At 48.3% G+C, this 12,616-nt stretch overlaps 1 protein-coding gene across 1 annotated transcript in view; it reads left to right on the forward strand.

Annotated features, from left to right (window-relative positions):
- The first annotated feature begins 48 nt into the window (after positions 1 to 48).
- The window catches only part of CUL4A (cullin 4A), a 46,714-nt gene continuing 34,146 nt past the window's right edge, over positions 49 to 12,616 (forward strand). The window contains exons 1-3 of the mRNA XM_043583248.1: positions 49 to 299; positions 634 to 749; positions 9,045 to 9,148. Of these exons, the coding sequence (XP_043439183.1) occupies positions 146 to 299; positions 634 to 749; positions 9,045 to 9,148 (374 nt within the window). The 5' untranslated portion in view covers positions 49 to 145. The remainder of the gene's footprint in view (positions 300 to 633; positions 750 to 9,044; positions 9,149 to 12,616) is intronic.

Below are 12,616 nucleotides of genomic sequence, written 5' to 3' on the forward strand. Positions count from 1 at the left end.
CGGGGTCGGGGTCGGGGTCGCGGTCGCGCCGGCCCGGCCGGGCGGCGGTTGGGCGGCCCGGGGCGGTGCTGACGACAGGCCCGCCCGCCCGCGCGGCCGGGGAGGCGGGACGGGGCGGGGCGCCCGCTGCTTCCCGGCCGCAGCCATGGCCGACGAGACCCCCAGGAAGGGCGCCCTGTCGGCGCTTGTCGGGCACACCAACGGCCTCACCAAGCCCGCGGCCCTGGCCGCGGCCGCCGTGTCGCCCAAGCCCGCGGGCGGCGGCGGCTCCAGGAAACTAGTCATCAAGAATTTCCGAGGTGGGTGCGGGGCGGCCGGCCGGGAAGGAGCGGGGCGGGGGGGGCGCGGGGGGCCCGGGGTCGCGGCTCCTCCCGCCCGCGGCACCGGCCAGAGGAACCGGGCCTCCCGGGCAGCGCACTTCTTCCGCCGCCAGAGGTCCCGGCAGCGTCCTGCTCTCGCGTGCCGGGGTCAGCCGGCGCCTGCGGACCTGCGTGCGCTTCCCGCTCGGGGCTCGGCGGCGGCGAAGGCGGAGCGGGGCTCGCGCGGCGGCCCGGCGGACCCGGGGTGGGGGTGGGGGGCGGGAGATGGTTCTGTGAAGCGCGCCCGCCTCACTCGGGCTCTCCGGACCCACAGACAGACCCAAACTGCCGGACAACTACACGCAGGACACCTGGCAGAAGCTCCACGAGGCGGTGAGAGCCGTGCAGAGCAGCACCTCCATCAGGTACAACCTGGAAGAGCTGTACCAGGTGAGGCCCCGCCGGGGCGGGCGGCGCTGCCGGCCCGCCTCGCTCGCTTGGGTGCTGTCACGGTTGTGTAGGTAACACACCGGTCCAGGGCCAGGAAGTGTGGTGCGGACGCGGGTCGGGTGGTCCTCAGTGTTGTTTCAGAGTCGGAAATGAGGGAAGTAGCGGGAACGCAAGCATCGGCCTTCCGCAAGAACAGTAAGAGTCCTGGGGCGGCGTGTCCCCCGGGTCATTGCGTGATTCATTGGTGGTTGGTGGTTGTGGGATTTTTATTTTCAGGCTTAAGCTGCCTGGAAAGATAAAGTTATGCCATTTCGGGAGAAAGATGTGTTTCTAAGAGCCACACGACTGTCATACTTTTTTAAATAGACATGATTTGTTGTAACTTCACGGTTACATAGGACACTCTCTCTGCGCTTCTGGTTCATAGATTTTCTCATTTTGTGATTGTTGCTATTAAGACATGCAGACAGATTTTGTTACGTTTCATGTAAAGATGTTCCATTTTTAACACAAAAATGGTCAAAAGTACATGTTACTATTTGCGTATTCCATTTATAAGCAGACTGGTTTCTCTGATCTTCCATTTGTAAAGAATGGCACTCATCAACTAGTCTGTTATCTACGTTTTAGGTAACAATATGATACCACAATTTCTATTAAAGGACTTGAATTAAAATTTTTTTTTGTTTGTATGAGTGATTACATCATAAAAACAATGGGGATTACAAAAAAGCACAAAGAAGAAAATTAAAACTATATATACTCCCATCATCCAAAGAAGACTACTATTGACAGTTTGATACACATACATCCCTTTTTGTCTTAAATCATCATAAGTTTATTCTATTTTTAGATCAACTTTATTAAGGTATAATTTATACATAATGTGTACTTCAATACATTTTATACTAACGTGTAAATCACCACCACTACAGTCAAGATGTAGAATGTTTCTACGTGAAAAAGTTCATCTCTCCCCTGATCCACTCCTTGCAGACCACTGATTTCTGTGGCTATATTCCACCAGTCTAGCATCTCCCTTAAGCGGAACCTTCATCTTCCGCTTGGGATAGTGCTTGGGACTGTCATGCCTACTGTGTGACAGTAATTTGTTTCTTGGTTGCTGAGTAGTGGGTACCACCATTTCACCAGCTAACAGGTATTTGGGTTTCCAGTTTGGGGCTGTTATGCATAAAGCTGCTATGAACATTAACAAAGATGATTTGTGTGGACATATGTTTCATTTAAGTTTATTTATTTTGAGAGAGCATGCATGCATGCATGCTTGCTTGTAGGGGAGGGGCAGAGAGAGGGAGAGAGAGAATCCCAAGCAGGCTCTGCACTAAGTGTGGAGCCCAACATGGGGCTCGATCTCAGGAACCGTGAGATCGTGACCTGAACCCAAATCAAGAGTGGGCCACTTAACCGACTGAGCCCCCAGGCTCTGGTATCTGTACCAGCAGGTGTAGGGGAGCTCCAGGTGTTCTGCAGTCTTGCTAACACGCGCTATTATCAGTCTTTTTGATTTTAGCCACTTGAGTGCGTGTGTAGCGGTCTTTTGCAATTCCATATGAGTTTTAGAATGTTTGCCAATTTCTACAACAAAAGCCGACTAGTGTTTTGATTAGGATCATGTTGAATTCCAGATCAGTGTGGGGAAAATTGATATCCTGATATCGTGTCTACTGATTGATCACAAGGGACGGCTCTCTGCTTCATCTTCCTTCATTTCTCTCAGCATTGCCTTCTAGTTCCAGTGTGTAGGTCTAATACAGCTTCTATGAGGTTTAGCCCTAAGCATTTCATATTTTTTTTGTTTATTTATTTTTGAGAGACAGAGTGCAAGCAGGGAGGGACAGAGAGCGAGGGAGACCCAGAATCTGAAGCGGGCAGCTCAGAGCCTGATGTGGGGCTCAAACCCACGAATTGTGAGGTCATGACCTGAGACGAGGTCAAATGCCTCACTGACTGAGCCACCCAGGCACCCCAAGCATTTCATATTTTTAATTGTATTATAAATAATAGTTTTAATTATTGGTTTTCGCTAGTGTATAGAAATAGAAATTATTTTTATACATTGGTTTGGTATACTGCTCTCTTACCTCTCCTCCAGTGGCTTTTTTGTGGATTCCATCAGGTTTTCTACATAGACCATCATGTCGCCTATGAACAGAGATAAGAGATGGTTTTACTTCTTTCTAATCTGCATGCCTTTTAATTCCTTTTCTTACCTCAGTGCACTGTTCAGAACACCAGAATGACGATGAGTAGAAGTGGTAAAAGCAGACAGTTTTTGTTTGGTTTCTGATCTCAGTGGGGAAAGCCTTCTTCAGGCTTTCAGCATCAAGTGTGATGCTGGCTTATCATAAGTGCCCATCATCGGGTTGAGGAAGCTCCTTTCCATTCCTAATTTGCTGAGAGATTCCCAGAAGTGCATGTTGGACTTTGATGAATTCTTCTGTAACCGCTGGGGTGGTCATATGACATTTGTTTTCTTAGTTTATCGCATGGATTGACTCTTCACGTGGCAAGCCCATCTGGCAGCTGCAGGACAGATCTGAGTTGGCAGTGGTGTGTTACCCTTTTTTGTACTGTGGGATTCAGGTTGCTGTCACTTCATTGGTTTTTGCGTCTGTGGTCATGGAGGATGTTGGTGTGTTGCTTTCTCGTACTGTATTTGTCTGAGTTTGTCTCAGAAATGAAGGCCTCATAAAGTGAGTTGTGAATGTTCCCTCCTTTTCGTTTTCTAGAAGAGTTTGTATGGACTTGGTATTATTTTTTCCTTAAATGTTTGAGAGAGTTCCCGGTGAAACCACCTTGGCTTTGTGGAGAATTCGTAAACCACGGACTTCTTTGGTGGGTTTGGAGCTCTTCGGGTAATTCGTGTCTTCAAGTCCGCTAATCTTCTGCGGCATCTAATCTGCCCATAGTGCCATCTGGTGAAAGTTTCATCCCATGCATTGTTTTTCTCTCTAGGGGCTCAATTTGAACCTTCTCAGTATCTTTCCCATCACTACGTAACTTCTGGACAGAGGGGATACAGTTATAATAGCTGTTTCCGTGTGTCTGTCTTCCAGTTCTTCCCTGTCGGCTTCTGGCTGCGTTCGACTGCTTTTTCTCCCCTTTAGGTATTGTGTTTTTCTACTTCATCGCACATCTGATAATCTTTGATGGACTGTCAGACATTGTGAATCTTGATTTGTGGGTAGATGTTTTTGTATTTCTATAAATATTCTTGAGTTTCATTCTGGACATATTAAATTATTTGAAAACCTTTTGATCTTTTAGAGTCCTACTTTTAAGATTTGTTAGGCAAGACTAGAACAGTATTTTGTCCAGGGCTCATCGCCCCACAACTGAGTATTCAGGACCCAGTGTCTTAACGGCTTTCCAGTCTGGCTCGTAGGAAGGTGCTATTCCAGGTCCCGTGTGGGCACCAGACCCTGTTGTCCCTTTCCCTGTCCTTAGCAGTTTGCTCACACACAGGTGGCGAGTCCTTGAGGGGGACCCTTGACCTCTCCTTGCTCATGTCCATGCCCTCTGTGGCCACACGTCTTCCCTATAGGCCTTTGTCTCGGAGACTCGAGCCTCAGCTCCCGGCCCCCTCTCCACTGCCTGGAAACAGAGACATAGGAAGGGAGCGTCCGAGCTCGTTTCCCTCCCAGAGGTCGCTGTCATTCACAGCCCAATGTGCGATGCTTCGCAGACTGCTATTTCACACATTTTGTGTGACATTTGGTTAATTCAGTCAGAAAGGCTAGTCTAGTCCCCTTATTTCATCTTGGCCAGAAGCAGGAGTCCTGTCAGGTGTCTGAACTCTCATAGGTTTATTAGTTTAATAAACTGCTATATCTCGCAGCCAGGTTTCTTTATTCTTCTCTTCCTGGAGATTTGACCATCTGGGATCGATTGCCTGTCATCTTTCATAGAATGACTTTGCCATACCTTTTACCCAGCAGTGTAGTTCATAACAGTCGCCGCATGTGTTACCATGAATGAACAGTGTGGTTTATAACAGTCACTGCACGTGTTATTATAAACACTAGTTCCAGGTGCCCTGGGTGTCTGTGTGCGTCTTGACACCCTGAGGGCTGGGGGCGCTTACCCCCAAAATGGAATCTCACATTCCATGGGGCATCCCAGGAGGCAGGGGCGGCGGGGAGGCAGGGGCACAGGCCGGCTCCTGGCCACTCACAGAGAGGTACCCGGTTTCAGGTACCTCTCTGGGGAATGAGCTGCTCAGATCTTTTGGAAGCAAACAGGGTAGAAATAGTAAGTGACATCATTGTGTAGTTATTGAATGTTTGCCTTATCCTGATCTTGTGATAAAGCAGTCAGTGCATTTACCTGGTGTTTCAAAGTACAGTTGCAGTTTTTGCTGAGGTGGTGTGGTATATACTTCGCGAAGAATTTTGTGTGAAAGTGACAGTTCTCACCAAAGTATGAAAGTTTTTTTAGGTTTTTGTGTGGTTTTTTTGAGGAAGTTTTCAGGATGATTTGAGGGAGAAGCTTTTACGTTTTGATATTGATTAGTCTTCCCAAAGTGGGGTCTCTTCTCCCCCCATCAAGGCATCCCTTACCACATGGACACTTTAGGAGGCCTCCCTGGAGGAGAAATTAGCTCCCGTGTGTCTGCTACAGTCCACCTGTTGTTTCTCTGTAGGAGGGAGGTTCAAAGTGTGGTGAGAGGAGAGTCTGCACAAACGTATGCCCCGTCCACACTTTCCTCCGACAGAGCTAAGGCGAGGAGACTTTCAATGCCCAGATCTTTTTAGTCTGTTTTTAAAGATCTGAGTTTAGGTCTGGAATTAACACCTGCGGAAGAAAGTTTATCTTGTGTGTCTCCTGCCTATACGTTTTAGTCCTGTTTGCCAGCATAGTGGACAACAGATAACTGAAGTCTGCATTTTCAACAAGGGCTTCAGGGAAAGGGCTAAGTGCTGATTTCAGGCACTTTTGATGCCCAGAAACAAAGCCATCATGGGAGACTTACTGTTCTGAGGAAAGCCATGCTATCCTGAGTCACGGACTAAGGTCTCCGAAGTCCTCCTGCTTGGTGATGATTTAGTGAAGGGGAATGTGGGGTTAGGTGTTGAGTGTATTAATAAGATGGCTCAAACTGATCAGACTGATTGAAAAGGCCCGGAAAGTAGTAGACACATATAAACATGTTATTTGATGGACCGATTCGAGAAAGTAACAAATTAATCAACAGCGAGCTCCATACAGAAGTTGCTCAAAAACAGAGGTGAATATCCAAACTCAAATCTATTCAGCTTAATAGAAAGGATTTCATAAATCAGCAGTTCTGAGCGTTCAGTGGGATTAGTCGTCTGTGTTCAGGAGTTGACTGTGAACATCTGGGAACTGGGAGTCAGGGTCGGTACTGCAGCACACGCTGCCCATGTTGGCCGTAAAGCCCCTATCCAGATGACTTCCGATCCCTCTCAAACATACTCTCTCACTCGGATCTGAGCTCTAATTTAATTTCCGCATCATTCTGTACTCGTTTCCTACGGGCAAGAACCCCATTAGCACTTTCTTCCGAGCGGTGAGTTCATCACCTTTCAGTGGGCCCACGATTGAGTAGGGTCCGCCTTCAAGACCAAGTATCACTTACAGAGGGGACATAGCTGCCCCCCACCCGGAACTGTGCATGTGTGCCAGGAGAGCACTGTGCCAGCCTCCGGCTGTCAAGTGTGAGCTCTGGCGTGGCCCCGGCCTGTGCACCTCTCTCTGTAAGGTTGGCCCAGGTGTGATTTTCCCCAGGGCTGGGGGCTGGCTCTCATTTTCCCTTCATCTACATAAATATGTGGTCCTAGTATCTGCCTGCTTTTCTCTTTTACGATTTCTCACACTACGGTACCCTCCACTCCTTTTTCTGTCTGGTCTCAGCTTTGGCCTTCGAGGCTTTCATGAAACAGATCGTCTTCCAGGACCGTGTGCTCTCATTTCATTGCTCCCGTGCGTTCCCCCCACCCCACGGCTCTCTTTAATGTCCTGTTGGATATTCCACACTCAGGGCCAAGTATGTTGGGGGCTGCGGCTCCACCCTGCACAGGGACCAGTGTCTGATCTGCCGTATGCCCATCTGTCTGGCTTCAGTGCACTTGTCTGTCCCAACACAGACGACAACCTGGAGAGGGCTTGGGTGTGGAGGCCTGGCAGACTTAGATTACAGAGCTGTGCCTGGGCAGTTTGGACAGGCGGCTTCCGCCATGGCTGAGTGAAAGCGAGGAAGACACTAACACAGGGCTTCTCCCCCTCCTGTCATCCTTGGATTAGCTGAATTCCTTCTGTCTGCTGTGCCTCTTACACATGTGAGGGGTAACGTGAAACACACCGTACCGTTGGACTCCCAATTCACACCCCACAGCGGGCATTTCTGCGCCCCAAAGCAGGACTCTGTCTCCAGCACTTCTTTTGGGGAGGGGGCTTGTATGTTGTGGTGCTCCTGTAACTGACAGAAGAGTCAGCCAGGGGCCCTGCTGGGCCGCACTCTGTCTTCCCAGTGAGGGTGCCTGTAACATGAAGACACCAGCAGTGACTCAGCAAAAGACACGGAGAAAGGACAGCACCCACAGCAAACCTGTCTACGCCAGGGTTTGGCTGGTGCTTGTAAGAGGCCCCCGGGTTCTGTTTTAAGAAAAGATCTTAAGTGTGCTTCATGTAAATAGTAAATATGTGCCAAAGAGGACATAGATGAGAAAAGGTGTTGTAAAATCAACAGTGACAGCATGTCACAACTGGGGTAAGATTGTTTTGAGGACACTGACGACTCCTTCAGGAATGAGAGCAGGCAAAGTGGTTCCGTGAGTGAGATGTTCCCTGAGGGACACCTACTACCAAGCTCATCTTGATTTTTACCAAAGAAAATACGTTTTCTTCATGTATTGCATCAAAATCGTTTCATAATAATTATGCTTACGGATCTCCCAATAATTTAGTTACTGGAGCAAAAGCATTTGTCAGCAGGTTATTTTGGGTTTTCAGAAACACAAGGATAGATCTTTGACTGAAGTATAAAGATAGGACTACAAAGGGAAGGAATTACAGGGTTTGAGAAAGAAATTCGGGGCTTTTAACAGTGTAGATGAGCCCTTATTTGTAGACCAAGGCAGCACGTAGGGGAATGCTGTATTGTGCTGTTGCACTGATAACAAACTTGCTAAAAAACAAGTTATAATTTTTAATATCTTCATTCCGTGTTCCCTTTTGACCTTTGTGAATGTGCATGTGTTTTATACACTAGTGATTACTGTATTTATTTAATTTATGTTAATAGGTAGCAATCTTATAATCCTAAACATGGGAACTATTAATATTTACAAGTCTTGCTACAACAAATAGCTTTATAAAAACTTAAGTTACCTATTTCCTCAGGAATATAGTACTTGATTTAAATTCAGATTCTGAAGTGTTTTCCCCATATTTTTTTAGATGATTCAAAACTAGTCAGTAGAAAAAACTACACTTCTGTTTTTAGTATCTCACTTGGATTGAATGAGATGCTGGTTTTGTACATGAAATTGGAAAAGAAATGTTATTAGAACCAGTGAGAATATGCAAACGTTATTTTTTGATGTGGATAAAGGTATTTTAAGAAAAATGTTTCTGCTTAAAAAACTTGTTTCTTCATTAACTTAAGACAAGCCTAAATAAATTACACATGCAGCCTGCAGAAAAATATGTAGGAAACAAGTACAGTGTAGCCAGTGTGGCCTGGGCACTCAGGAGCGTCCTCATTGTGCTACGGGCAGAAACTGCCCTGATGCTCGCCCACCTGTGTGGAAGGTGGTCACTGAGGGTCCGGAGCAGTGATTTCCTGACCTGGTTGCATGTTATAATCATCAAGGTAAACTCATCCACCTTTCCAGTGTCTTCCACCTCAGATGAATGTATGGGAACATCCAGATCTGTTTTAAAGTCCCCGGGTAAGAGTGGTGAGTGGCCAGGTTTAGAGACTGCTGCACTAGAAAAAAATAGGGCATTGTAGATGCTCAGATGTGTGCAGGGACGCCACGGGGTCCCAGGTGTCATGGGCTGACGTAGGTGTGCCGTCCGATCTGTGCTCGGTATCAGCTGTTGTTACCTTTTTTACCAGACCCTTCCTGGATTCCAGTATTCTGACAGTAATCACCCTGAACTTAAACATAACAGTTTATTTGTAGTTTTTGTAAGTATGAAGGGGGTGCTTGTCTGTTATGATTGTGATTTTATTTACATACACAGGTCTTTTTAAAGAACGAATTTGTTATTCACGGTGAATAATTCACTTGTTCCTTTTGTTTTTAGGCTGTCGAAAATCTCTGTTCTCACAAAGTCTCCCCAACACTCTACAAACAGCTGCGCCAGGTCTGTGAAGATCATGTCCAAGCACAGATCCTTCAGTTTAGAGAATATCCTTTTTTTGGCTCATGAGTTTCTATGCATTACCTAAATCTCTTGAGGCTGAACATTAATAGGATAAAGATGTAGTGACTGTTGTTAGTATTAAAACAACAGCTTTCAAAATTCCCATTTATTTATAAAACAAAACCTAACATTTGTTTCACGTGACCTAATATAACAGATTTTTTTAAGTGGAATTTTTATTATTTACGTTATTTATCTGATTAAAGCAAAAGAGTGTCCATTTATTGGGTGTGGTTGAAGTGTTTAGGAAGACTTCTGAGAAGTGTCTTTATTCTGCTGTCCTTCATTCTTGTGAAAAACCATCTATATTAGTTATCTCTGATGCACAACAAATTTCCCGCAGACTTGGCGACATAACAAGCACCCGTTTGTAGGCTCACGGTTGTGTGGGTAGGGAGTCCCAGCTCGGTTCAGTGGGTTCTCAGCTCAGGGTGTCACTGGCTGAAACCACGGGCTGGCCGGTCTAGGTTTTCCCACAGACCGCCTTCCAGGCAGAACTCCTGTCCCTCTGTTGCAGGACTGATGTCGCTCTCAGCCCCTGGAGGCTGCCCTTGGTTTTTTGCTTCAAGGCCTCTTCTTTGACAGCATGGTTAGTTGCTGCTTCTGAGCCAACAGAAGAATGCCCCTCTCTGGTCTGCTGAGACAGAGTCTTCTGAGATATAACCCACCGTATTCCCAGCCCGCCCACCAGTCAAGGGAGGGCAGTCTAGGCAAGTAGGTGGCCGGGCATCTTCGAGTTTTGCCAGCACACCACGCAGGACCAGTGTCTGCCAGGGAGACGGGGCTCCTTACATCCTATCGACAGTCTGGCATCGGCCCAGTGCTCCAGCCCACCCCCACCCCTTTATTAGTCTCGTTGGGAGGGAACTAGGAAGTGGGTTTAATATTACAGACACCTGCTTGTGACTGCACTTTTCCAGGTCTCTTTCTTAATTTGCAAAAGTAGGTAGTTGGAGCCTGCTCATTTCTAACTCTTGTTCTAGCTGAAGGAGTCCTTTCTGTCCCATCACCCTTCCCTTGAGAAACTAAAGCATTCAGAGTTTGCTAAAATCTCTCAGGGCAGCTGCCACAGCTCTGTCACCTGCTGTCGAAGCTCTGGATTATCCATGGCAATGAAGCCCACATGGCCTAGAGCAAGGGGGTCTTCCCGTAAATGGGTGAGCAGAGTCCATTCTGGTTCTATTGTATTGGCATCTGTAACTGCACCTGTGCAGTGTATTCTGGCAGAGCTCTTTCCTACCAGAAATCATGAGTCCATTCGAGACAAAAGTGACCATACCATTGGACCTTTGGAAGATGGCCAGTATGCACCATGTCTCTGAGGCATCCTCTGAGGACACACAGAGGCTCCTCTCCTACCTCAGTGCCACAGCACAGGATTCTCAGAGGCTGGGTGATGGATCCAGGAGCCCATCTGAGATGCTGACTTCTTTTTTTTTTTTTTTTTTTTTTTTTTTTTTTTTTTTTTTTGGGACAGAGAGAGACAGAGCATGAACGGGGGAGGGGCAGAGAGAGAGGGAAACACAGAATCGGAAACAGGCTCCAGGCTCTGAGCCATCAGCCCAGAGCCCGATGCGGGGCTCGAGCTCACGGACCGCGAGATCGTGACCTGGCTGAAGTCGGACGCTTAACCGACTGCGCCACCCAGGCGCCCCTGAGATGCTGACTTCTGAAAAGGAGCCTGACTCCCAGGCTTCCCGGAAGTCAGCAGATTCCCAGGTGTCCTCTCCTGGGCCCACACATGTTAGGCTGAACTTCCCAGAAGTCACCAGCAGATTCCCAGGTGTCCTCTCTGGGACAGGCACATGTTAGGGTGAACTGCTGTGATTGTTCCTAACCCAGCTATCCCAGCTTACTCAAGACTACTTCATGATTACCTGATCAAACTATCCTCCTGCCAGTTAATCCTACCTTGTGGGTTATAAGAATGTGTTCATTAATTCAGTCATTCAGCAGGGACCTCCTTCCTGTCCAGACCTCTATCCGACAGTAGGAAATGATGGCATCGCCTCCTTTCTGCCCTCCCAGTAGTCCTGGTGATGAGATAGAGGCGGGGGGGCAGGGTCGTTGCATTTCCTTGATGCGACAAAACCATGTTTCTAGAAACTACGATGTATTTCATTAAAGAAGAAAGATGAAAAGATACTCTGCCATATGAATTGTCATTGGTGTGAGGCATCTTGAGTTCCAAGATATTAAGTTATTAGAATCAGGGACAGGAACTGCAGTGCAGGAAGCAGCTGGGGCAGAGCTTTCCAGAGGAGGGGACACTGGAGTCCCATCATGGAGGACCAGTGGGGTGTGGCCAGCCAGAGGGAATGAGCCATCGGAGAGGGGCGCTTGTGGGGCGCTTGTGGGACAAGGCCAGAACCTGGGCACACTGGTGGAATTTGAGGCCGTAATTCTGAGTTGCAGCTTGGGTTTGAATCTTTGTGCACGCTCTGAAAGGTCTGGACTTAAGTGCACATCTGAGGGCCCCTGCAGGTATTTGAAGCAAGAATCCAGTGCAGTTGTATCATGTTTGGCAGTGATACAGGCAGGATGAGACTGGTGACGAGGTGGGCCAGAGGTAGCACTTCCTTATTTCAGAGAGGGGGGCGGGGCGGGGCTGGAAACAGGAGTGAAGTAGGTTCAGGCCCTTTAGAGCTTAAACCCCAGGGAGACTGACGAGGGCATAAAGGTAGGCATTTATGTCAGGGTGGTGGGAGTTTTTAAAGGCTCGGATAAGCCCCTGGGGTGTAAGGAAAGGGCAGTCAGGCGCGTGCCCGCCCCCAGGAGGGGCTGTGTGCAGGGGGAGGGGTGGCTGATGGGGGACACAATCCTGCCCTCGGAGCTCATTTTGCTGAAAGGGTGGGTAGCCTCGCCAGACTTGAAGGGGCCGAGCAGCAGAGCTGTTGCAGATGCCCAGACCCTCAAGGCAGGAGTACTCCAGGGAGAGCATGCTGGGGTGTCTCTGGTCTCTGGGATGTTCCTGTAGTTTGTATGTGGCTGCTTTCTAAGGTCCAAGGACTGCTCACTCTGCTGTACTGGCCGCATGCTGCTGGTGAGGACAATGGAAGGAGTGCTCAGGGAGGCCAGGAGGCCCCTGGTAGACAGGTGGTAAAGGACTCCTATGGAATTGAGTCAGCTACTGTGATTTTCTTACACTACTGACTCTGTTCTTTCATTCATGTGTTTGGATTCTGCACTTACCTGCTCCTTTCGAAATAAGTTCCCTGCTATTGGTGATAGGCCTTTCCCCACGACCACGGCTTCCTGCACATGCACGCCTCAACCAAAAGCAGCGCATGCCGAACCCGGCATCACTCGGTGCAGAAAGGAGGCTGCGCCACGCACCCAGCCTCAGTTCAAAAGCTCCTCTTCTATGACAGCAACCGGCTCTCAGTGGAATCTGAGCCGGCCAGCACCTGTGCACAGAACTCACTCTTCCCACCCCCAACTCAGCTCTAGGG

This window comes from Prionailurus bengalensis, chromosome A1 (genome assembly GCF_016509475.1).
Source record: "Prionailurus bengalensis isolate Pbe53 chromosome A1, Fcat_Pben_1.1_paternal_pri, whole genome shotgun sequence".
Taxonomy (NCBI): domain Eukaryota; kingdom Metazoa; phylum Chordata; class Mammalia; order Carnivora; family Felidae; genus Prionailurus; species Prionailurus bengalensis.